Source organism: Sinohyriopsis cumingii, chromosome 1, assembly GCF_028554795.1.
Source record: "Sinohyriopsis cumingii isolate HCF-2022 chromosome 1, ASM2855479v2, whole genome shotgun sequence".
In the NCBI taxonomy this organism is placed as follows: Eukaryota; Metazoa; Mollusca; class Bivalvia; order Unionida; family Unionidae; genus Sinohyriopsis; species Sinohyriopsis cumingii.
Window position 1 is genome coordinate 121474488 of NC_142961.1, and position 27534 is coordinate 121502021.

General features: G+C 36.0%; 1 protein-coding gene across 1 annotated transcript in view; it reads right to left on the bottom strand.

Annotated features, from left to right (window-relative positions):
- The window catches only part of LOC149807757 (muscle, skeletal receptor tyrosine protein kinase-like), a 164975-nt gene that overhangs the window by 94247 nt on the left and 43194 nt on the right, over window positions 1-27534 (bottom strand). Inside the window, exons 2-4 of the mRNA XM_089970143.1 lie at window positions 21317-21592; window positions 8604-8734; window positions 1881-2070 (exon numbers count right to left, since the gene is read on the bottom strand). Of these exons, the coding sequence (XP_089826269.1) occupies window positions 1881-2070; window positions 8604-8734; window positions 21317-21592 (597 nt within the window). The remainder of the gene's footprint in view (window positions 1-1880; window positions 2071-8603; window positions 8735-21316; window positions 21593-27534) is intronic.

Here is a 27534-nt window from a genome sequence, read left to right on the forward strand (position 1 = left end):
CAAGATGGATAATAAATAAATCTTTGCACAGAAAATCTAATTTCTCAAGATAGGTGGTCTCTCAAAGCAGTTGTCCTTCAAGGCAGGTGGTCTCTCAAAGCAGTTGTCCTTCAAGGCAGGTTTAACTGTACTTATAGCCAGGCCTCGTTACAATGAAGAATTCATTTGGATACCAGAGCTTACACATTTTTATAAACGTCAGCTTGCCCAGAGCAAGCAGGCTGGTTGAGCTTGACAAAATATTATCACTAATAAAGTAAAAAATGAGGTCAAATAAAACATGGGACGTTTATGCATTATATTAATTTTACAAATAAAGAACTTTTGTTTTCATTTTATATTTTTCTACACCTTAAACCATATGCCGATAATTAAAGTTATCAAAAAAGACATGTTGAGATAGATATGCAGATAAGAAGAAAAAAGGAAAGGGTAGAATACAGATATAGTTAGAAGACAGGCAGATACATATAGATAAGTAGATAAATTAATATGTAGTGAATGGTTTTGGAAAGAGATAGAAATTTTAAAAAGAGAGATGCTTCAGTAAAAGGCATTAAGCTACATTGAATTAATTTTAAGGTTTTAATACATCATAACATTTTTACTTTATCTTTTTACTGATGGGAATGTGTTGGGTTCACTCACATTTTTGAAAGAGGCTCATTAGATTTGTTTGTAAAAACTTCATCAAGTTTCATTTTTTTGTTCTTGCATAGATATGCTAATGGACTCATCTTGTCAGCTATACCAAAAATAATGAAACGTAGACTTTCGTAATCATTTATTCATACTTACAACTGAATGATCCAGACACCTTATTTTATCCATTTGCTTATCACCTAGTCACCCTGATATTAGCAACATGCATCAAAAGCAAATTCTTATAAACCAACTTTTGAGAATGATTCGAGAATACTTTTCTTTCATCCATTTGATTACTTTCCAAACAGTATGTATGAGCATGTATTGGTCTCCTGTAATTATCATGTAAACAACAGACTGTAAACACTGCTTGTGGGTGCAAAATGTTTTGTACAGTGATTGTGCTTTTAACAAAATCCACATGGCCAACCATTCGGAACAAGAGTCTTTATTTCCAACATCTCACAAAGAAATCTCTCAAGTTATATCATTTCCAATTATCACCTAGTCACCAATTAATCCTCAACATGCATCAAATCAATTAATGAAAAGTCGATTGTTTTGAGTCAGCAAGCTCAGCCCATTTCAGAGTTCACAAACTGCATCTGATTAAATGGCACCCATCGCCTTGCCTGCACACGAGCCCATATTCCCTCATGCCTAAGCACCCATCACCCAAAAAATGATGTTACTCAATCGGAGACACACTCGCATGACTCTTGCCCACCATGCAACTACATTGAAAACTTCAGTCTGCCAAAGCCATATTTGAGCCAGGCTGTACTGGGGCAATGGGCAAGCAGAAAGCCCTGGTCACAAAATATTTTTCAACTGCATGGGACTGCCGTATTTCTCAAAATCAGACATTGCTAATTTAACAGGCTCTACTGTACTGCTTTGCACATGTGTGAACATCCATTCCATGGAAGTAGCCATGCAAATACGTATGGTGCAGGTATCATTTAGTCTGTACTTGTTTTTAAAACAAAAAGCATCAAAATGATGACCACAGTTGCTTCTCTATCATGTGTCTCCTACTTCAAAGTCTCAAAAAGAACAGAGACCTTCTACCTTATGCTTTGACAGTAACTCAGGGTCTATGCTGTTTGTTTAACTTATGATTCTAAGTTAACAATGATGACCCTGATTTACTGCCACATTATATAACTCATATCATGGTCAACACTGTTTTCAAAATGGATAAATATGGTAGACAGTTTTGCATCCACACTCACCATTCCTAGGCTGTGTCATAATGTTGAAATATTTCGACTGGACGGAGTCCCCCTCTATGTGTTGGTTTACAGCCTCACATTCAAAACTGCTGGTTTTGGTGAAGTTGAAAACAGTCAATTTGGATGTCAGGAAAACTTCGTTTGTTTCTTTATCCTCTTGTCTCATATTATATCTTTCTGGGTTGGTAATCTGAGAATGAAATAATTTTGAACAGATTTGTTTTAAATTCCTGAACTAACACTTCAACCAACTAATCAAACTTACTGTTTATGTATTAAGGTCCTTCAAAGATCAGTGATCACTCAGATAAACTGATCCACATTTAGAAGTGACTCGGCTAATTAATAATAATAATAATAATGCTTTATTTATAGAGGGTGACTTATTAGTCAAGGACTATTCTCCCTTGAGGCCCTCTTAAGGAGAGTATAACAAACACATTATATGAAGATAGCAATAATTAGTGTTTATTTTTCCTTGCTCATTGGAAAGCAGAATTTAAATCCTTGCATAACTGGTGTTTACTATGAAATGAGATGAAATTCTTGCATAATTTGTCTTTACTATGAAAATGAAATGAGATGGAATTCTTGCATAATTTGTATTTACTAAAAAATGCGACAGAATTCTTGCATAATTGGTGTTGACTATGAAATGTGTTGAAATTTCTGAATATCCGGTGTTTACCATGAAATTATTTTAAATCCTTGCATATGTGGTGCATATATGATTTTTCTAATGCATCTAAATAAGCACAATGCATTTTTACCCAGAATGACTTCTGACCTATTGCAAAGGAATGTACTTTGTTTTCTTGGAGAACATTCAGATTTATCTGTCAACATCACTTTGTTCCCCTTTCCAATACAAGCCATTTACAATACAGAAAAAAAATTGAAAGAAAACTCCAGATATTTACAAAAGGAACAGTGGTCAAAATGGCTAACATCCAGAAAAATCCCTGCATTCTACACTTTGAGGACGGCCATTTGAATTAGACATCTGATCAAGCTTAAAAATCTATCACACAAATAAAATATTTCTTCTAAAATACTATTACATGCAGATTTTTTTAAAAATGAATAAACATTTTTTTTACAGCAAAGCATATCTGGAAGCAAAAACTTTAACAGCAAGAAAAGGGCTGCAATGTACATTTCTTTCCTTTTTTCAGACCCAAATCCACTATAGGAAATGGTACATAATCCAGTCAGCATCAGCAGCCAGTTTCTGAGGCTGTCTTATCATAGTTACTTCCCTTGGCTCATCATTTGATTGATCCATGGATGAAGAAAGAAGCATGAATATCAAATGTAAAGAGCAGGACTAACACACTGAATATCATCATCATCATCATTTCATTCTGAAAATACTAAACAGCCTATCAAAACACTTTACGTAAATTTATGTAAATGATCTGGGCCCATTTCACTCAAATTACTGATATTAAATGAGAAAATTACCTTGTTCACTGTAAGAATGCAGTACACATTTCTTAGTGGACTTAGCCCTAATATATTGTAATTTTTTAAAAGTTAGTCTGTTGGTAGTCTGTTGGTCACTTTGATCAAGCTATATCTTGTTTACATGATATAAAATCAATGGCACAGTGGACAGGTGGGCCGAGAACTGAAACCACTAATTCACTCAATACCATGTGCAGCCAGATGGACTTACAGACAAGTGAACTGTGCATAAGACAGATTACAGCATAAGAAGAAATAATAAAAGAATTAGCCTATGCAAAATTATTAATCAACTCCTTCAAAAGTACTTAAGTTGATAAACCTTATACCAACTTGAAGACTGGGGTGAGTGTTCCCATAATTACTGCTATTAAGCTTCAAGTTCTGATAGAACTGAGAGGCAGGTGTTAAATAAAATAAACACTTGTAAATATTGTAAAATATTCAAACTCATCAATGGTGGTTACTGTAGAAAGTAAATAAATCTTATCATTTTTATTAGTTTTCTTCTGCTGTTGTCTGGGTTTTCATTACAATCATTTCTCAAGCTGTTTTATTTTGATGTTTCTGTTGGGTTTTTTGGTGTGCTTTTATTTTGATAGATAATATTACCATAAAATGATCGTATTAAGCACAGGTCCCATCAAAGCCAAACTAATTTTATCAACAAATTATTTGTGAGAAAGAGACCATGAAGATCTCCCCATCAATCAGTACATAACATCAACTCAATACAATATATTCCTCGTGCTCAAAGGCGTAAAATCTAGGACCTGGATTCAAAGGTAAAGAGATTGTATGTATGTAAAGCAACTGTATAGAAATGGCTGACCAGGTGTAATGGTCTATAACCACAATAGGAAACTACTGTCACCTATCACGATTAACAAGTCCCCTCCAGCAATGGAGCACTATTAGCATAGTAATATATGTCTGCCCTTAGAAATAGACCAAAATGCGAGCAGTGTGGTCTCCTTCTGTATTGTAAATCTCCATGAACTGGCATGTCTGAAACCCAACTCCATCTGCAGAATGACCACATATTTCGGACCAAACAAGTCATTCTAATTCTAATAAATCCATTTGATATGACTAGAACAGATACAATTTTTGATCTCAACAGTGTCCAGTTATGGGAGTTTTACTGTGGTTAATGGGATCAAATGAAAGATGTAATGGAGAAAGAGCTACATGGAGTCACACTCTTAACACCCAATACAACCATATTTTTCTTGTCACAAATTTGATTCTGTTAGTTCTTGTTAACTGTACTGAAAAAATGATATAACAACTCCATAAATATTTATGATTTTAGAACATATTTTTCAGTAGCAAATTTAATGGATGTTTTCAAGTAATGTCCTTGTTCAGTCTTATCAATCACACTTCCACATTGCTTCTTGACCATTTGGTTAAGATTAATTTGCATAGCTGACCATTACAAAATTTATCAAAAGTTGTCGTTGCTACTGAATACAGGATTCTTCTACAGTCATTTAGAATGAGTCTCAGCCCATAACTCTAGGGGCAAAAAAAGTATCACTTTGAAATACAATTTTCAGGTTAGATACTGCAAACTCTGATTTTTAGATATTTTTATTTTTAGCCTGGGACCATTTTTAACCAATAATAATCCTCTAAAATATCCTTGTAATAAGACTCTATACTTCAACAGCATATCAACACAATGAAGGTTACATTCCGTCATGGCAATTGCAGTAACTAGCCTTCCACAGAAACACAACATGATGGCCAAGCCAGACTGGTCTAGGTATGAAAATGAAATTTAATCCGATCTTTAGTCTTTATCGCAGCAATATTAATCCAATGATTGCCATGGGTAAAGTTGATATTGGATTAAGAGATTATGGTTGCTCATTACAAAAACTTGTGAACTTTTAAACTTGAAACCTCAGAAGAATATAGTTTTATATCTAAATGAACATGCAATTTAGAAATTAGTTTTACGTATGGTATAAAAAATTATGTTTGTCCTCTATCCATTTACACATCTGTACACAACATATAAAACAAATAATGATACTGAAGAACATCATGTATGCTTACTATCCAAAGGAAAACAATATCAGGGCAACTTACAAAAATTAATTACATTATCACTAATGAAGTAAATTATATATATATATAATTATATGAAATTTAGCAGATCTGCTCATAGCAATATACATATGTATTACAATGTTGTTGTACAATTGTGAAACAATAAAATAAAGTATGCTTGTCAAGTAAAAAAGCCACCACTAGACAAGTCTTGAAAAACACAACAATATTATATATAAAACGAAGAAGTAAATTCCAAAATCAGCTCAGTTATGTTAACACTTTAAATAATGCCAGGTCCTTTTCCAAAATGTCACTACTGTCTTCTGGGCATCAAAGCAGACACAAAGCTACTGACATTTCAATTACATCTCACCGAACAGTTTCAAGCCAGTGCTCTCAGGTGTGTTGAGTATGTAGTCAGGTATGTAGGTAGTAATGTTTATACATTTACCTGTATCTAGATAAAGGCACTGCAGTGGGTAAATCTATTTTCATATTCTAATATTGACAATAATAAATCCAATCAGGTTATTCTGACTGGAGTGTACAATTTATCTTTACTAATTTTTTCAAGTTATTTTCATTAGAACAAAAACTTTTATACATCCAGCAGACAATAACTGTGATCATAAATTGGTTGAATCAAAAGACTAAATTCTGCAATTATTTTCGTTGTTTCTATTATAAAAATATGCAGCAAAATACACAACACATAGCTTATACTGATTTCTTTTAGAAGTTTCATCACAATTTAAACAAGAATACCTCAAATGGACTAACACTACTGGCTGAGAAGAATTTCCAAGAATTCAAACTAAGACCTTTTCTTCCTTTTAACAGTGAGAGTTGCAACAATCATCAGCAGTAACATGATGCTGTGAAAACCCTATATTAATAAAACCATCCAATCAGGGGTAGTGACAGCAACATTTTCAAGACAGCCATCATGGCTGCTACATTGGATGTATGACTGTCAAAACGTTTGGTTTGTTCTGGATGACCAAGGTAACATAAGAAGCCATTTGGTGAAAACCTGATGTCAGTAGGGCCATCCATTTGGAAGGAGTAGAGATAACAATATTTTCAAGACGGCAGCATGGCCAGTTTGCATCATTTACATTTAGGAACACTTATGGTGTTCTGATATCCATTTAAAAGTAGCAATAACAGATTTTCATGATGGCCATATTGGGCATCACATCTGCAATATGCTACTTGAGGACCAACAAGACGTTATAAGAATCCTGCTGGTGAAAACCGGTGTTGATATCACTTTCCATTTTGGAGGATTTTCAAGATGACAGTCATTGTGGCCATGCTGGATATTAGATGTGCACCATTTCCATTTAGGATCAACTAGACATCAGATGAAGTCTTCTGATGAAAACACAATGTCACTATGACCAGCAATCTAGGTGAAGCAGCACTAATATGATTTTCAGATGGCCATTGTGGTGGCCATATTGGAGGTCAGATTGGCACCATTCTCATATATGATTAATGCGACAATAATATGAAGTCTTTCAGTATATATAACTAATTGATATAATCATTCATTCTGGATAAGAGGTGATAACAAAATTTTCCTTATGGCCACTGTGATGAGCAATGGCCATGATGGATGTCTGAGTGGAACCATTTTAATTCAGTACCAACTAGACATCATGATAAGCTGTGTAGTGAAAACCCTATACTGATGTAACCATCCATCCATAAGAAATAGCGATAAGAACATTCTCAAGATGGCAGCAGTGGGAGCCATACTGGATGTGTAAACAGAACCATTTTCATTTAGGACCGACTGGAGATCATAAGAAACCCTGTGGTAAAAACCCTATATCAGGTTTTTAAGAGGGCTCTGTGGTGGCCATTTTGGACATTAGATGGGCACCATTTCCATTTAGTACAAACTAGACATCATAAGAAGTCTTTTAGTAAAAACCTTATGTGAATATGACTATTCAATCAGGAGAAGAAGTGACTGGATTTTCAATATGGATGATGTGGCAGGAATACAGGATATCCAAGTGGCACCAATTTCATTTTCATTTGGGATAAACATGTGTATAAAGTTTCATGACAATTTTCCAAGGCCTTTAGAAGGAATAGCGAAAACAAACTTGAGCTAATGAACAGAATGACCAACAAAAGAACAACCCATAATCTCTTCTGGTCTATGTCCAACAGAGTTAAAAATGCAAATATCAAAACCATGAAAACTGAAATAAAGTAAAAATTATACTAATCTACCATTTGTGTTCACATTATTATGTATATTCTTGCTTTCTTTCCACAACCAACAATAGAACATTACAGAGAGTGTGTTGCAACAAATACTGAATACATGTATTCTGTTAACAAATTCAAGCCAATTTCTATATAAGGTATTTTTTTAATATAAATATCTGAAGTGCAAGCAACAAAGTATTATCCTTTTGCAGGGTCTGTTCAAGGACATAATTATGGGATTCATATTAACGTCTCCTTTTCTTTTAAATGGATGCAGGAATTTCCTGTCTAAATTTTTAGTTCTATAACAGACCCTGCCAATGTACTTCAACTTCATAAATGGTACCATTGTGAAGATGGCTATTAATGATATGATGATTGCTTCTGAAATGCTGGATGAGCTGAGGTTTTGAAGAAAAAAAAATTTGTTCTTACATAGGACCAGATCCACCTGATCCAAAACTACTAAAAAAATTCAAAAACTGATGCACATATGCTTATAATGGCAGGCCCCAAGGAGGATTAGTCCAGGCAACTAACTGTGTCACCCTCTTTAACAAAAAGTCATTATTATTGTTATTATTATTATTTGTATTATTACTGTTTGAAGTACACTCATTTAAATATCTACACCATTTAAGAATCATTGCATATAAACATATATGAAACAGTGCTCTATAACCAACTATCCATTAAAAAAAACCTATTGTGAATTTAAAAATGTCATCAAATTTGCACAGGGTCAAGGTCACAAATTCTTCTTATCATGTTCGTCCAAGAAAGTGTATGTTTGTGAGTGAAACATTTCCCTGCACCATAGTTATTGAGTTCATACTGAAATTATGACACAGAAAACCCAAGAAGCCAATTTACAGTAGGTTGTAAATCGGTAATGAATTCCCTAGGTGATATATAGACTGTATCATAAATTTCCCAAGGTACATGTATTTATACTTTACGTACAGATATACCATCTTTTCGCCATTGGATCTTGGGTAAAGGAATTCCAGCAGCCTCGCAGTACAGTTCCACATTGGATCCATATCCAATTGCAAGGTCATTCATGGGCCAATACTTTACAATGTCCACTTCAGCTGTAAAGATTAAAAATGGCAAATTACTGAGGCAGGTGCTTCTTGTTACTGTTGTTGTAATCATTATCATTATCGACATCATTACCAATTTTGTCACTGTGTAGCAATATTACATGTTGTAGTAATAGTCATCATTATAACCACCATTATCATCATCAAACACCACCATCACCATCAATATCACTGTTATCTTCCTCCTTCTCTTCATCATCATCGTCATCATTATCATAATCATCATCAACAACAACAACCACAACAACAACAACTGCTAATTACCATCTCTTGTTAAGAAATTTATTAATATAAGGAATTGATGCATACTAGCATACCAAGTGTCAAACAATTCTGTTTAAATAAAAAATCTGCGGCAACAAATAAACCGTAATGCATTCTGTATGTACATGTATGATACAATGTACAACATGTAACGCATGACAGACAGTATGCAATAAAACAACAGATCAGAGATATTCCTTTAGCTTACTGTGCCAATAAGCCTAGTTGGCTGAGAAAAAGGTTAGTTTACTGGTGTATACAGTTCTCAAGATCATGAAGTCAAAATTTATTGAAAATCTATAGAGTTTTAATGAGGGCCTTATTCAGTTGGTCGTTGGGGGAGGGGTCTTAAGATTAACTAAATCCATTTGAAATTTTTAAAATTGCAATGTGTCATTTACCAAAATGAATCAATATTACATTATGTTGTATTTTTATGCTATCAATCATCCTCAAAGCATATCGATCTTTCTGAAGTAGTTAGAAACTCGTTTATGACCGTGGTATAAGACATATTTGTTGTATGTAAATGTAACTGATGACATACCACATTCCTGATCTCGATTGTCGATCCGAAGAGATATATTTTTGTGCATTCTGCAGTAAGAAAATCCTGGCAGAAAATTTCACCGACGAAAAAGAATAAATTTTGTGAAACAAACTAAAACAAAATATATAGACTGAAGGTTAAACAGAGGGCTACACAGTATATTACATTACAAGTAAAATATTTGTATCATTGACAAGGATTAAAATCACTGAGCTACGACAGCACCGCAATATGACAAACTCAACAGAAAACAAAGACCTTTTCTTGACAACTTATCGTTCAGATATAAAAATCAATGGTAGGTCCAGGAGACACTCCATTACTGTACATCACAGGTATGAACAGTCCAACATGATTCGTATTTGGATAGTAGATGTTTCACTATATACTCCAATAACATTGATCTGGCTTACATTGATATACATGTGGCTTTGATAAATCACCATAAGTGGAAGCATTGGGGGTGGAAGTGGATCGTAAATATCAAACTTGTTTATACAACTGCTGGGTTCAATAGTTATAATACTGGATTCATGAGCAGTGGGTTTCGGGTTTGAGTCCTGCCCAGACCAATTCAGGTTAGCTGCCATGGTGTGTCTTGGAGCAAGGCACTGTCAGGACAAAATAGTCTTCCATATGCTGATGTGCCCTTATAAATAAAATCAATCATTCAATGTTTCTGACAGGCACAGTTTGTACCTTATAAATGAAATTATATGTGCACAATTAAATAGTTCTCATTATGTATGGGTCAGAAAAGTGCTCAGAAGTTGTACAAAATTATTGGAAACAAAGCAATCAGATGCACACTGCAATAACTTGGTATCACAAGCTTTTTCATGCATATTCCAAAATACCCTCCTTGAGCCCCCCTCATGATCACCCCCCCCCAGACAGTGACCAGGGCATATCATGCAAACTCTGTCATAGGTATGACAGCATATATATATATATATATATATATATATATATATATATATATATATATATATATATATATATATATATATATATATATATATATATATATATATATAACTTGCTTGGAAATAATAAATATGTCATCATAACTAAACGTTCTGTATATCTTACATCTGACCCCCACCCCACCCCAGGGGACCTAGGATGACACTTCTTTTACAGATGGTTACCCAAAGGACAACATAACTATGGTTTCATAAACTTCCACCAAGCAGTTTAGAAAATATGGTAATGGACAGAAGGATAAAGAGACAGATGGTATCACAATGTACCTCACCAAAGCACGGGGATAATGGGGTGCACATATTACTGGTAAAGCACAAGCTTATGACAACAGTGCATAATTTCACTGCAAATGGCAGGGATGCATACAAATCAGGCTGAAGCAACAAGAGACATACATGACACATACTTGTAGTTACTTGTTATAAAGGGGAATTGGTTGACCAAACACTGCCATCTAACCTCTGTCCACATGGGTTCAAGACACTTCAGCCAATGCCAGTATGTGACAAAATTTACCATGGGTCAGTGGTTCTTACCGGGCTTTTCCCAGCTTCTTCCACTGTTATACTGGCCACCATGTATAGCCTGTCATTTGCTGAAAAATGGCATTAAACCCACAACACAGCAAGAATTTTTTACAGAATCTACCTTGAAATCATTTTATCAATGCCGGTGTGGTATAAATATCAAAGACATTATAGGCCATCACTGAGTGGTAATAAATATATAATGCACTATTATCTGCCAAGTTGCTACATGTATAAAAAAATTTGCATATAAAATAGATTCTTCAAAACTCCAGTCTAAACAAATAGCATAAAAGGATGATTCTTATTCTTAAACATTCTCTTATTTGCTTATCTTACCATTCCATCAATCCCACCCCATGGCCATACTAATATGAGTTAAAGAACAAAGCAAAACTATTTTGTCTACATCATGTCCTTCAATCTCTTCACTGGGATGGTGTACGAAGAATGGCATGAAATGACATGTTTAATTGCATGCTTATTTTCGTGGACTAAAAGCATGGGGATTAACATCCTCCACGTTAAAGTCAAAATGGTTGTTGTTCTTGTAGGGTTTAATGCCATTTTTCAGCACAAGATAGGCTATACATGGCAGCCAGTATAAATGGTGGAAGAAGAACCCGGGAAAACCCCCGAAAGAACCACCAATATACGAGAAGCTACTGGCAAGCTTTCTCACGTGGCCACATTGGCCAAGCCCAAGACTCAAACCTATGCAGACAGAGGTGAGATGGCAGTGATCTGTATCAGTAATATCTGGATAAATAGCAATCATGTGTGACTCGAACAGTGATGAGCAATATTTAATATCAAATTAATTGTATGCTTGTCCACCACTATTACTTCCTTAGTGTGCAAATAACTATACCAGTCCATCCCATCATCATCACTTCTTAAAATTATATACATACAATATACATACAATATGTATTTATGTCATTCTGTGGTATTCATAAATCTATCAACTTCTGAACAACTGAAACTGAAATTGTCACAATGTTTGTGTTGGAGTATGACAGATGAAAACCAAATATAAAAAGCAAGCACTTAAGTACTTTTTTATGATGGGATGACACCTACCATCATCTTATGCAAATTGACAAATTGGCTTTATTTTTGAAGTTTGTCTTAAAAGCTCTAAATGGCACTACAAAAAATATATGAACATTTTGCAAAACTTAACAGACACAAATATTTCTGCACAAGACATTCTGGACATGAATTTTAGATCAAAACAGTCTTGAATGTTGTACACGATACAAGTGGAGCTATATAATTGGTAACTGCCCTGCCAGAAAAAAATTAAACATCTGTATTTTATTCCTTGTAGTTTTGTTAGTCAGAAAACAAAAAAAGGCCGTTTCCCATGAATAAAAGCATAAACATCGAAACATACAGAAGCCGATATTTATTCAATTTGTGGGTCATATTTATTTGGGCAAGTACATTAACTTTCCTCATTCTTGCAAATTAAAGCAAGATTTACATGAAAGATGTCAAATGCTTCCTTCCACATGTCCTGTGGTCTAAGCTTAGTTATGTAAATTTTAAAAACTTTTTTGTCTCGCCTCATTTGCATTTCCAAACCATAAGGACTCTATTTCAAGCTCTTTACATATACAGCTCATTACCATGTTACCACTCACATAAAAAACACCACTACCTGAAAGGCAGAATGACCAAAGACTACTTTTGTCATGATCAAAAGGTTCAACAACATAAATTTGCAGTTCCTTCTTTATTCTTTCCCCTAAAAAATGTACCTCTAGACCAGTATCGTCCCCAATTAATAGGCAAGCTAAAAATCCAGTAAATGAACTGGGCAAGCTATATAATCCAGTAAATGAACTGGGCAAATTTACAGTCCAGTAAATGAACTGGGCAAGCTTTATAATCCAGTAAATGAACAGGGAAAGTTTATAGTCCAGTAAATGAACTGGGTAAGCTTTATAAACTGGGCAAAAAATATAATCCAGTACATGAACTCAAGGGCAAGATTATATAGTCCAGTCAATGAACTGGGCAAGCTTTATAATCAAGCAAATGAAACTGGCAAGCTTTATAATCCAGTCAATGAACTGGGCAAGCTTTATAAACTGGGAAAAATTTATAATCCAGTACATGAACTCAAGTGCAAGATTATATAGTCCAGTCAATGAACTGGGCAAGCTTTATAATCCAGCAAATGAAACTGGCAAGCTTTATAATCCAGTCAATGAACTGGGCAAGCTTTATAGTTCAGTAAATGAACTGGGCAAGCTTTATAATCCAGTAAATGAACTGGGCAAACTTTATAATCCAGTCAATGAACTGGGCAAGCTTTATGGTCCAGTAAATGAACTGGGCAAGCTTTATAATCCAATAAATGGACTATCCAATCATCTGTATATGTGTACTGGTACTCAAGCCACATAGCTGTGACATACAATCGTCAATTTCCTAAAACGTGAAGATTGGTTCTGAAGATTTTGTGATATTTCTTTTTCACAGACTGGTCCTCTAAATTTACAAATATTCTTGAGCTAAACAAAACTCCAGCTTTAAATAGTTTTGTCGGAAATCATTTTGTTGATTACTGAGTATCAAATACTTAAGTCTGGATGTGCACTAAAGGGTTACAGGACTTTGTGAATATATAGACATAGAGTGTAAAAAACATTTAAGTATTCAAGACAGTCAAATGCCGTATTCTCTGCATTTGCAGGTCGGCACCCCACTATCAATTCATCTGTTTAACAATACACATACTTCCTGGTCCATGTGAATGTAAAGTAATAACAATAACTTACAATCCATCAGATTTTAAAGATGTTATGCTTTGCCAAGTATTATACCTATTTAAAGACCTATTCATATTCAACATAATACCCACACACATGCTTTAAAAAGTGTCTGCTCCAGTGGCCTAAGTGGTTAGAGCATCCTTCTAGGATACGGGAGGCCACAGGTTTGAACCCAGCCGAATCATAACAAAAACTTACAAAAATGGTACTAGCATCTACCTCACTTAGCGCTCAGCATCAAGAGGTTAGTGTTATGACCAGTCAGCCTAGTGTCAGGATAATGTGACTTGACTGGACATGATGCTACATGCCTGTGGCGTGATGCCCCAGTGCAAAGACATCAATATAAACTGCCTCACTGCAGACATCATAGCTATATGACTGAATTTTTTTAAAGCTGTGTTAAAAACCCAAATGACAGACAGACAGACAGACACACACACACACACAAGCATTCCTATTTTAGGTCATAACCTGCATAAATACAGCCATTTCTAAATGCCTGCATCTCAATCAATCATAGACCTAATCTGACGAAGACACTAAATGACATGATTTTCTTAAAACCTACCAACATATCTGCCTAGTATAAATGGTATAACTTTTTGGTCAAATTGGTCTGAAATGTTACATCCTACAAGTGTTGTATTAGATGCAGCCATACTGAGAGAGAGAAAACTAACCTCCAAAGTAGAAAGTATACAACAAAAAGGGAGCTAATTCTTCCAATACGTAGATACACAAGATGGGACTGTTTATGCCATTGTTGGAGAGCATTCATTATGAAGAATTATTATGATAACGACAGGAAAATTGCCAGAATTTGTAAAGTGTACAAGTGCTACAGCAAATATGGAATATTTAATTGCTCAGCATCAAGGTAGATTTTTAACTCTGGATAACTGGAGAACTATGAATAAGACATGGCTCATTTTTATCCCCATGTGCAGATCACTTATTTGTAGAGGATTATTATGAAAGGACATCAGAACAGGGTGGAAGGAGGGCATATAGCAGTAGCATTGTGTAGATATTGCATATTTAAAATAAGCTCACCCTACCCCACCCCAAAAAATAAAACTACACATAACAGCAGCAATACATTACTCATCACAATTCCATCGCTGAATTTGTCAGTTAGGTAGGTAGGTTCATGTGTTTAAACTAATCAAATACAGAGAAAAATAGAACATACTTGCCATTTAAGATAACAATCCACTTTACAAAATGCTGCTGTCAATCTGGCCCACAAGTTATGCCAGATCTACAGATCCTAGTAAAAGAATGCCTATGCTTTGTTCTGCTCAAGTGTGGAGGTAGAAAGAGAAGGTAGTATGTGACTGCCAGAATGTTGCCATCATGACATTCTCCAAGGAAAAATAACTTAGATATGCCCATTGCCAGAATGTTGCCATCATGGCATTCTCCAAGGAAGAATAACTTAGATATGCCCATTGCCAGAATGTTGCCATCATGGCATTCTCCAAGGAAGAATAACTTAGATATGCCCATTGCCAGAATGTTGCCATCATGGCATTCTCCAAGGAAGAATAACTTAGAAATGCCCATGAGGTACCAATGGCTAGATGCTCATGGCTTTTAGTGTCATAAAATAAAGGTCTTTATCATTATGAGACTGATAAGCCCTTGTAATGGTGGTACAATCTGCCATGAAATAGTGGAAGCAAAAGTATCAACAAAACCCTTAAGAGGAAGTAAAAAATATTTTCTACTCTTCCTTTTAATATGTTTGGCAGTATTAAAATATAAACATAGTGACCTAACGGGACATCAAAGCCTATCATGATCGTCCCCAGCAATGACTCAACCATGATTGGTAATCTCTCTAGGTATTGGAGCTACCGAAAGTAAATAATTTTTGCTAAACCTCCCAAACAACAAAGAGAAACAGATTTAAAAATTACCTTTAAACCAGAGACAGCTAATGTCAACAGACAATGCATAAATCTCACCGTGTCCTCCTGCAGACACCAAAGCAAGTAGAAATACCCTTTGAGTGTGAGATCCTGATAGGAAGCCTCACTCAATGGATCATAGGAGTTTGGGTTAAGGACCGTAAAGTACAAGATATATTCCAACAGGAGCAGTACCCTGTAGCTCAAAATACTTAATAGATCAGCAAGTTGTGAGTCTAAAATGACTGCCATGTTCAGACATTTTAAGTGTGTTTAGTAATGACAGCTCTATAGATCTTGACAGTCAATACTGAGCATGTTTTGTTGTTAAAAGAAAAACAGAGGAACAGCTAGGATCAACATGTTTCTTACCAAGTCAATCACAGGAGATTCGCCACCTGACTTCATATCGTTTGGAGGCATAAGTTCTCCTGATCGGAATGATACAACTGGCAATCTGGCCAAACAACCTATACTGGCAGATAAATTGCTTGAGATGAGCCAAGAGTGACAGTGGAGAATGTGTGGGCTATTCTGTATGACAGAGCCCCTATGTTGCAGTAGAATTAAGATGCCTCCTGTCAGGTAGAGACCTTGGTCGATCTATCAAAAGGTCTAGAGGATCACTGTACCACAACTGTTGGGGCCAAAGTAGGGTTTTGAGAATGACATGAGCAGTGCAAGTTCCAACTTTGTAAATCTTAGGTGGCGGTGAGAACTGTGAAAAGGCATACACAGACAGACAATCCCACCAGAAACTGGACACATCCAATGCACATGCTCTCTGGTCCAGGACTGGAAAATTATTAAAAAGGATGTCTGCTGCTGAACCTAGTTCCAATCAAGTCCACCAAAGGTTTTTCAGACTGTGAAATGGACTTTGTTACAGAGCGGTGAAGAGACCATTCCATCAGGACTGTTGTGTCTGCTAATACATTCCTCTTCCCAAGAATGTGGCGAATCAAGATGGGGATGTCCTCCAAGAAGTATCTATGAGTAACATGTTTCTAGAGGACACTGTGATTCCTTACTGTCGAAGCACCCTTTCAATGCTAAAAATATGGCTTTCATTTACAGATTTCTGATGTGGAGGTATGATTTGTCCCATGTCCTGTTACCCTTGAGAATTACACCTTCTAGTAATAAATGGGCACCCAAACTGGAATCTGATGCATTAGTTAATACATAAGAGTGGGGGTCAAGTGCATGCATGGAGACCCCAGTCAGGATTCAATTTGCAGCGCAAGTGGTGATGAAAATCTGATCCTAGTGGAATCAAAGCTGATGGAGAATCCCTGTGTGGTTCCTGCATTGTGAGGAGAAACCTGCAGCTGTTTTTATGGTTCTCAATAGGGATAGGTAAAGGCGAACAAACAAAGATGTTTTTGCTCATGCAGCCTTTAAAAATGCCAGGTTTTGAAGGACAAGGACTAAGTTCGGGTTTGTGAGGAAGTTCATCTCCATAAAAAAGAAGTTTTGTGATGGAGAAGTTCAGCTCAATAAAAAAAGAAGTCCTGAGCTGGAAGAGTTACAGTGGAGCAGTAATGGAACAGATCCTAATGGAAGGACTGTGACTGAACAATGTGGATCAAGCAGTTATCAAACTATTGCAGAATCTGGGTGCCTAGTAACTTGAAGCATGTTGCTACTACTCCCATAACTTGGGTAAAGATAGAAGTGCAGAATTAATTCCGAACCACAGAGCCCACCTAACAACTTCCTGGTAAAAGCAAAAACAGAGGCATTTGTAATGTGGAGGAAATACTGGGATGTGCAAGTAGGCATCCTAACTGTCAATGAAGACTGCCCAATCTGTTGGACACATTGCATTCAAAATTGAGGAACTGGTCTCCATCATGAAAGGTTCCTAGTGAAGGAACTGGTTTAATGGGGTGACATCAATTGTGAGATGAAACTTCCCACTTTTCTTTGTGACCAGGAAGATCTGGAAGTAGAATGTGCAAGACAGATTGTTCAGGATCATCTTATCTGCCCACATCTGTAACAGGGTGTGCTCCTCTTCCCTCAGTTCCACTAGACTGAATTGATAAAAGAGCATAGGGGTCCTTCACAGAGGGGATTTTTTCTGAAACTGTAGTAGGTAACCCTCACTTACAAAGGAAAGGACCCATCCATCATCCATGACACTTGACCAGGCCTTTAAAATGAGGCCTAGACTAGCACCTACATGCATGCGTGTGTGCGTACATGCATGTGCATGCATGTGTGTGCATGTGTGCATGGTGCTCCTTGGAGGAGTGAGACTGCTTGTCATTCCCAAATGATGCAATATTTCCAGCTGTCCCAGTCCATGCCAACTGAGGAGAAAGTGATGGTGGTACATGAACCATAACATTACCTTTACTCTGGGTCCTGGGACCAATAGTCCATGGAGGCAATTACCCCTGTGGAAGAACGCCCCACAGGGTAACAGGGAAGGGGGGATACTGATCCGATCTGTTTCCCTTGCCTGAACCCAAGTGGGCAGAATATCTCATTCCTGCACAGAATGCAACAGTAGTATGGGCAAAGGCAGAGACTTGGTCTGTTGACCTTTCCCATAGCCTGAGACCTCTAAGTGATGACCTGTGGCCAGTGACCGGTATTATCTAACTGATCAAGGGGCTGAACTAACTGGTCACCAATCATCACACTCTGACTGGTTACCTAGAACTAACTGGTACCCAGTCACTGGTCTGTGATATTATGTTACATGTGAACTCACCTATCAATTAATGGAGTTTGCTATACACACCCCAGTGAATAACACAAAGTAAACAATGATTTCACCTGTTAGGAATTTACATGTCTTTTCTTAAGTAAAGCAAGACGTTCAATTGTTAAACATTTATTGAGGAACAATTGCAAAACACACAATAAAAATGCAACACAAGTCACAACAACAATTGTCAATCAATAAATATCAAAAAACACCAAACTGGTGTTTAGGCCATTATTTATGAGAAAGGAATACATAATTCCTACTGGGTTATGGTAGGGACTCTGCCTCAATATTTTTTTTCTCCAAAGATATAAATGAAGCTAGTAAAATTGATAATAATGATATGAGTGTACCCTAACCTTATGGGGTGGGATAAAACATGGTCACTTCAAGAACTAAACTCTAAAAGGGGCTATGGTTACCAGATTATAAAATGAATACAGAACAGATAAATGTAACGTCAAGATAAAATATTGCAGAAGAGAGACTGCAATGCTGTAAAGCACCTGCAGCAAGTAAAAGTAATTTTCTTTGGTCACAATCTCCAACATATTTCCAACTGGGTGTCCTTAAAATGACAGCTGGTTTTCTGTGCCTGTAATTCATGAAAGTGCATGTTTCCACTAATTAAGTCAGATAGGACACTAGTCTATGGAGGAATTCATCAGAAATATGTATAAAAATGCTAACCATTACAACTTTGGTGTACAAAAGGATGAGGCTATATCATCTTGTAATCTGAATTCTTTATTATGATCTTTCTGAAAAACAACAAATGGAGGCTGATCTCATACCGAAGACCAAACAAACAGCGATGTAATTGGAACTGATGAAAAATCAGATGAAAGACCTAGGTCAGACTGTCAAGATTGCAATGAATTTATTTTTTAAAAAAAAGGCTTCAGGCGCTAAGCCAGTATCAACAGAAATGGAGTGCATCAGTGGCATGAATGTACAAACATGCTACGAGACAGCACAACAACCTCATCATAAATACAGCAGGAAGTGTGGTAGAAAAGATAGATGCCCCACTAAAGATAAAGACTGCAGAAGGTGTAATATGAAGCAAGACTGTCAGCTGTCTATTGTTCTAGGAAATTTATTGAAGTCAAATTCAATGAAATACTGCTAACTGTGGATGCAGGATACAAAAAGCATTCTTTCTTGGCTCAATCTTTATATGCATTGGTGACAATGAAGCATGAAATGTGACTAGGAACATTTGTGGTGCTTTGCTTGATTTAGACACTGGAATTGGACACGAATGTTATGTCTGAAAAAAAATGTACAGCTCCTGTACAGGAAAACTAAAAGCTGAAACAAGAAGAATCCAGGATGTGCAGCTCTAGAGGGATTCTGGATTTAAGGCATGAGCATAGGGCACATAAATATACTACACAAAATGGAAGAAGCATATCACAACTCCAACATTCAGTGCTGCCGGATGGCTCAAGAACCTTTCTACATGTTCCAGTTTTAACACTGTTACCATCTGATTTTACTGTTATACTGCCCACACTGACTTAGTTTTGTACTTTTAATTTTGTGCCAGTTACAAGTAAAGATAATGAGAAGGGATGATACCAGAATCGTGTCTCGTCGAAGGACGACAAACCAACAGTATCCTAGGAGATAGTGCTGCACATGCTATAGGGCTGGTAAAGAGAGTTGAAGGGATCAACAAAGCAGCTTTGGGACTACTTTTGGCCAAATAATGTGTGAGACTGTCAAGGTTGCACTCAAGAAAAATGCAAGGCTGTATAGTGCAGCTACATGCAAGTGCATACCATTCCTAGATGTCAAAGGTGAAAGAAGAATTACACTGAATAAAGCAAGAATGCATCAATGAGGAAGTAAGTCAACAGCCATTCAGTTTTTTGCAGACTTGGCAAAGACTGCTGCAGTGAAAGAACTACTTGCTCTATGAAATATCAGTGATGCACCATGGGTATGTTCAATACCGTCGAAGATTCCTCACAGATCTGTCTACAATAATGCAGTACTTCTGTATCGGCTAAAATCAGACACTGCCTGTTACTCGTGCACAGATCAGGCTAAAACTTTCAAGAAAGTCAAGGATATTCAGACTTGTACACCAGTTTTAACATTTTACGATTGAGGAAAAACTACAGTAGTGAGTGCTGATGACAAAAGTTATGATACTCGTGGTGCATTACTTAACAACATGGAGAGAAACTAAACAAAACCTGCAATTTGTTCGAGAGAGATGGGATGGTTATATTATCTTATGGCATAGCAATAAAAGTAGGTTATTTAGTGCAGAAACAATCTGAGTAAAGTATCTTGCCAAGGACACACCACTGTCAATGGAAGGATTTGACCCCATATCCTTGCAATCACCAAGTCCAGCATGCTAATCACTGAACCACATTAACTTCTGCACCTATAGTGAAGGAATTCTTTGCATGTGCATCGATCGGCCTGTGAGAAATTCTAAATATTAAATAACATGCAACTAACATCAATACTTCTGACCTTCTAGCCCTAAAGGTAGGCCACACGTAAAGACTGGGGCACATACTGTGAACAAAACCAAAGTTATTTCATAGAAATTGTTAAATAGTGATCTTGATGACTGACACTTCAAAATACAAAAAATATAAACAACCTATAAAGGTATTGTCATTTTAAATTGATGCCATGAAAGTACTGCAATAACATAATGATTTTTTATTTAAAGTCAAAAGGCAAATATGAAATCTTTTGTAACAAACTTGAAACACACACACACTTAAAGTAAACAAAATAATGAAATAATGTATGAATATTGAAGTTTATACAAAATTCTTGAAAATACCTTGAACTGTGAGATACGCTATATCGGACAACACAGACTCTGATCCACTGTCAACACGACATTGGTAAGCTCCTCTGTCTCGGACAGTGATGGTTCTAAATCGTAATGCTCCAGATCCACTGAGAACTTTGTAATTTTGGCCTATCCGTGGAATCTCATCATTGTTGTGGTACCATTTAACACTTGTCTGTGACTTGCCATCAGCATCACAGTGAAGAGTAAATCGCTTATCCTTCAAAACAGTGGCGTTTTTTGGAGGTCGCGTTATCATCAATCCTGAAATAAAGTAAGAAATTTCAAATGCTGACAAAAAAGTTATTTGATTATAAATCTTTTAAAAGCATGCAAAAACTTAATAATTTTGCAATAATGTATTAACACCAGGTTCTAGGACAGACAATTAATGGGAGAAATCCTCCTTCCATTTTGTAATAAAGGGGGAAATTTTCTGAATATAACAGGGGATTAATGAGAGAATAAATGAAGAGCTCAAAATTATAATGAGTAATTTCAACAGATTTTTCAGCACAATTGCAAATCCTGCAATCATATATCTGAGAAAAGATCTTGTAATGCCTGTATGTTGACATGGTTAAACCTGCCCAATGAACCATAATAATAATGAAAAATCAAAAAATTTTTGTCTCAGACCTCAGGATGTATGTATGATAAAATGTATATATTAGTGAATACGTACAAGTATGCATTATGTTGAAAGTACATGCTTCCAATTAGTCAGTTTCCTCTGCCCCATACCCCATGTTGGAGATCATGAAAGTTACGTTCCTAATATAGTATCTAACACAGGGTGGGAAAGGTCAGAGGATACTCATACTATATGTGGTTGTAGAAACTGGTTACAAAAGAGAAAACTGAAAACAGACCCTTAGTAATAAATGTTTAATGGCACAAACTTTGACAAAAATTGTGAGGATTTTTATACCTAACAAACTACAAAGACCCAGATCTGCTTTTGCATTGTGCAATGTCAAATTTGGGTCTATGCAATTTGAACTGGATCTGACATGTAACTGAGTAAATATGGTTGTGTTTTCTCATTATAACTCTATGGAGCCTACTTCAAACATTTTGAAAAGGGTGTGTGTGAGGGGGATAGTTATTGAAAATAAAAGCTTTTTGGAAAAAAATTGCCAAAATGTTGCAAAGATGTTTGATGAGCTCATCACAATCCTATCATGCAAAAAGTATGGTATACAGAAAATTATGCTGGACTACATCCAATTAAGCACAGACTCCAATTAACATTAAGAACAAAATATAAATCCCACCTTTACTATGGCTTTCAAAAATTATATTAATTACTTTCAGGTGCCATTCTTGCGGCCAAATATTGACTTGAGGCCCTGATAACAAGCAAATCCAATTAGACCACCTAACAGTTTAGTTGTTAAAATTTAGCACTAGTGGTAATGGTAAAAATGTAGTACTACTGGTAATGGTAAAAATTTAGTACTTGTGGCAATGGTAAAAATGTAGTACTAGTGGTAATGGTAAAAATTTAGTACTAGTGGTAATGGCAAAAATTTAGTACTAGTGGTAATGGTAAAAATTTAGTACTAGTGATAATGGTAAAAATTTAGTACTAGTGGTAATGGCAAAAACTTAGTACTAGTGGTAATGGTAAAAACTTAGTACTAGTGGTAATGGTAAAAATTTAGTACTAGTGGTAATGGTAAAAATTTAGTACTAGTGGTAATGGTAAAAATTTAGTACTAGTGGTAATGGTAAAAACTTAGTACTAGTGGTAATGGTAAAAATTTGGTACTAGTGATAATGGTACAAATTTAGTACTAGTGGTAATGGTAAAAATTTAGTACTAGTGATAATGGTACAAATTTAGTACTAGTGGTAATGATACAAATTTAGTACTAGTGGTAATGGTAAAAATTTAGTACTAGTGATAATGGTACAAATTTAGTACTAGTGGTAATGGTAAAAATTTAGTACTAGTGATAATGGTACAAATTTAGTACTAGTGGTAATGATACAAATTTAGTACTAGTGGTAATGGTAAAAATTTAGTACTAGTGGTAATGGTAAAAATTTAGTACTAGTGATAATGGTAAAAATTTTGTACTAGTGATAATGGTAAAAATTTAGTACTAGTGATAATGGTAAAAATTTAGTACTTGTGGTAATGGTAAAAATTTAGTACTAGTGATAATGGTAAAAATTTAGTACTAGTGGTAATGGTAAAAATTTAGTACTAGTGGTAATGGTAAAAATTTAGTACTAGTGATAATGGTAAAAATTTTGTACTAGTGATAATGGTACAAATTTAGTACTAGTGATAATGGTACAAATTTAGTACTAGTGGTAATGGTACAAATTTAGTACTAGTGGTAATGATATCATGTTCGAATCTTCGGCTTTCATTACTACTATGTAGATGTCGCAACAACTAAATTCAATTGACAGCCAGATATCTTTTTTCTCCAATAAATTCTACAAGCACAGACAATTCTGTGTTGGCAAAGAAACTGTCCATTGGATAAAACCTCCACAATTATTCAGTGTAGGCTCAGCTAGTTCTCCATAATCCTGCTGTGGGCTCTGTTCATTGCTAAATCATGTTACATTCACTTTTCAACCCATTTAGCAGGGGTAATTTGGGGTAGAGGAGGTGGTGATGGCCCACCACTGTTGAACACTCCACAGTACAACAGCATGGGGAAAGTCCATCAATAAAGAGCTCATTGTTAGAATAGACAGGTGAATTAAGCACTAACCCCACTCTATACACTAGTCTTGTGCAATACCTATATGCGATACAGTTTATATGTAAATAATGATAAATCAGTCTATGCTAGTCTTTTGTCAATGATCAGATTTTGGCAAGATACAATTTTTGTGGAACTAGTAGACAGGCACAGTTTGTGACATTAATTTTAATTAATGAATTAGCTCTGGACTAAATGGACTTTTTCTTACATGAAAGTCATTACAATAATTTTTTCTAGTAGAGTGTCTAGACTTCATTTTGTATGCCCACGAAAATGTTGTGATCTTTAAATACAAATGCTGTGAGACAACTGATCTTGAAGGACTCGCTTACTCTCAATGCACAAATTTACTTATTATGAAGTGATATGGCCTCTCCTGAGAGCTACCTGTCTAGAGAGGCCATGATTCTTTGGCAGAAAAGGTGGTCCTTCATGTACACATGGGACCAGCTCTAATCAGATATGGTCTCAACATGATTATATATAAAGCTTACAAAAAATTATGACCCATTTCCTTCAGCTCTATGTAAACCTGAAATGTAATCACAACATTGCTGGGTCATTTGAGTCAAGTCAAGAAATAACCATGGAGGTAGTTGTAAGAATACAAATAAATTTAATGTATTTGGTGATTCACCTCCAGCAGTAGGAGTGCACCACATATGTTGTGACAGAAAAGGACAACAATGTACTGATTGTAACTTTGTCCCATTCCACTACCTTACTGCGCCACTGAATACAAGTAGTTCCAAAAATAATTTTCAATGAATGATGATGTTTCTTTCTTGAAATGACTTTAAAGGTAAAAGACTGACTGCCTCAAAAGATGACCCACAAGTACAAGACTTAATTCCGAGTCTTTGTTTATCTTTATGGCCGATGTAGAAAGCTAGTGCCACATCTTCAACCCAAAACCTGGGAGCCCTGAGTGGCCGAGTGGTCTAAAGTGCTCACCATTACAGATCATTGCCATCTGACCTCTGTCTTCATGGGTTTGAGTCTTAGGCTTGGCCAGTGTAGGTATGTGAGAAAGCTTGCCAGTAGCTTCTCGTGGGTTGGTGGTTCTTCCTGGACTTTTCCTGGGTTCTTCCTCCACCATTTACAGTGGCCACCATGTATAGCCTTTCTTGTGCTGAAAAATGTCGTTAAACACTACAACAACAACAACAACAACCCAAAACTTGCACCAAAGTTTCCACACATTATATCCTGACACATCACAACAATTTACAGTCATTATAATCTTAAACCCTGACTCATCTACACAATTTTTTAAGTGCTGTATTCCCATGGAGACCATAGAGTAAAGCAACTTATAATGAAGTACATCATACAAATACTTTTAATACCATAGGATCCATGATCATACCATGCCTTATAATAAGAACAGAGTTAAAATTAAAGGCCTTATAACAGGAAAAGTGTTACATTGTTTTTGTTGTTGTATGGTTTAACACCATTTTTCAGTACAAGATATGCTATATATGGCAGCCAGTAAAAATGGTGGAGGAAGAACCTGAGAAAACCCCGGGAAGAACCACCAACCCATGAGAAGCTACTGGAAGCTTTCTCACATAAACACATTAGCCAAATCTGAAACTTGAACCCACGCAGAGGTGAGATGGCAGTGACCCATAATGGTGAGTGCTTTAGACCACTCAGTCATGGAAAAGTTTATAATTAAGGGCCTTATAACAGTAACAGTATCAAAATAAAGGGCCTTATAACAAGAACAGTGTCATAATGAATGGTCTTATAACAAAAACAGTGTTATAATGAAAGGCCTTATAAGAAAAGTGTTATAATGAAGGGCCTTGTAACAGTAACACTGTTATAATGAAGGGCCTTAAAACAAGAACAGTGTTATAATGAGTGTTTATGACATGGATTTTTAATGTCGCTTTACAAAAATGTCAGTCATATCGCTACGATGTCTGCAGTGTCACAGTTTATAGTGATTTCATGTACTAGGGCACCATGCCACAGATATTTAGCAAGATGTCCCACCCAGTCACATTATCCTGACACTAGGCCGACCAGTCCTAACATTAACCTCTTAATGCTAAGTGCCAAGCCACGACCTCCTGCATCCGAGGTGGATGCTCTAACCACTAGGCCACCGGAGCGGTATGTTATATTGATGGGCCTTTTAACAAGAACAGTGTTATAATGAAGGGCCTTATAACAGTAAGTGTTATAATGAAGGACCTCAAAACAAGAACACTGTTACAATGAAGGGCCTTATAACAGTGTTATAATGAAGGACCTTAAAACAAGAACACTGTTGTAACAAAGGGCCTTATAACAGTAAGTGTTATAATGAAGGGCCTTATAACAGTAAGTGTTATAATGAAGGACCTTAAAACAAGAAGTGTTACAATGAAGAGCCTTATAACAGTAAGTGTTATAATGAAGGGCCTTATAACAGTAAGTGTTATAATGAAGGACCTTAAAACAAGAAGTGTTATAATGAAGGGCCTTGTAGAGATTATGTGCTGTATTATACATATGATAGTTGAAGGAATATATGGAGAAAGTAGTCTTTGTATATAATAGCAAATACCTATATATCACTGGACTTTAATTTTCTGTCATTACAACTGTCTACCATTTGCCTGTGTGTACCATACACTGACTACAAATAGCCTAGACTCTGAGTAAGTAGATCTGCTTTTACATAATGTGCTGGCAGATCTGGGTCAACAATGCTTATTTTATGTCACAAGAACAAACTGTGTGCTATATGATCTATCAAAGTATTATATGGCTGCAGATTTGGGTCCATGTTGTTCACTGGATACATGATAAGCATGAACAATTATATATTAGGAATGGTTATATAAGAGGCATATTCGAGAATTAACAACGTGCCGTGGAAAAAATGCTTGAAGTTAGATGGGCATTATTATTCTATTATTATTTTTTTTAAACAGAACAGTGCCTAAAAAACTGGCCTAAATTTAAAACTTGACCAGACAGACAGACATTTAAACAAACAAACAGATGGACGTAACAGCATCTGCACTGGACCACACTTGTGGTTGGTTACCCCAATCATGATGCAGCACAAGAGAAAGTATTATACGCAAAATCTGGATCACACAATATGGGGACTGAAATTTGGGACATTAGCATACATGTACAAATCAAATGATGCAGGCAGTTATATGTATATGCAGAGAGTTTAATGACAAATCAGCACAACCCTGTCTCCACAGTACCATGAAATGTTCAGTTCCATGTAGTTACAGAACTCACTCATGAAGATATAAATGAATCTATGCATCAAAAGACATTCTGCAGAAAAAAACGGGTTTTAGGACCAGCAGGCTAAAGGATGTACAGTAGTATTAGGTCAAAAAAAAAACTCCTGTATTTCATAGAGGCAACTATGGAGGAAGTGGGTAGTCTGTCTGATTCACCATTATAAGATGCAGGCTGAATCCTACCTTCACATCAGCAAGGGTCTGCAAT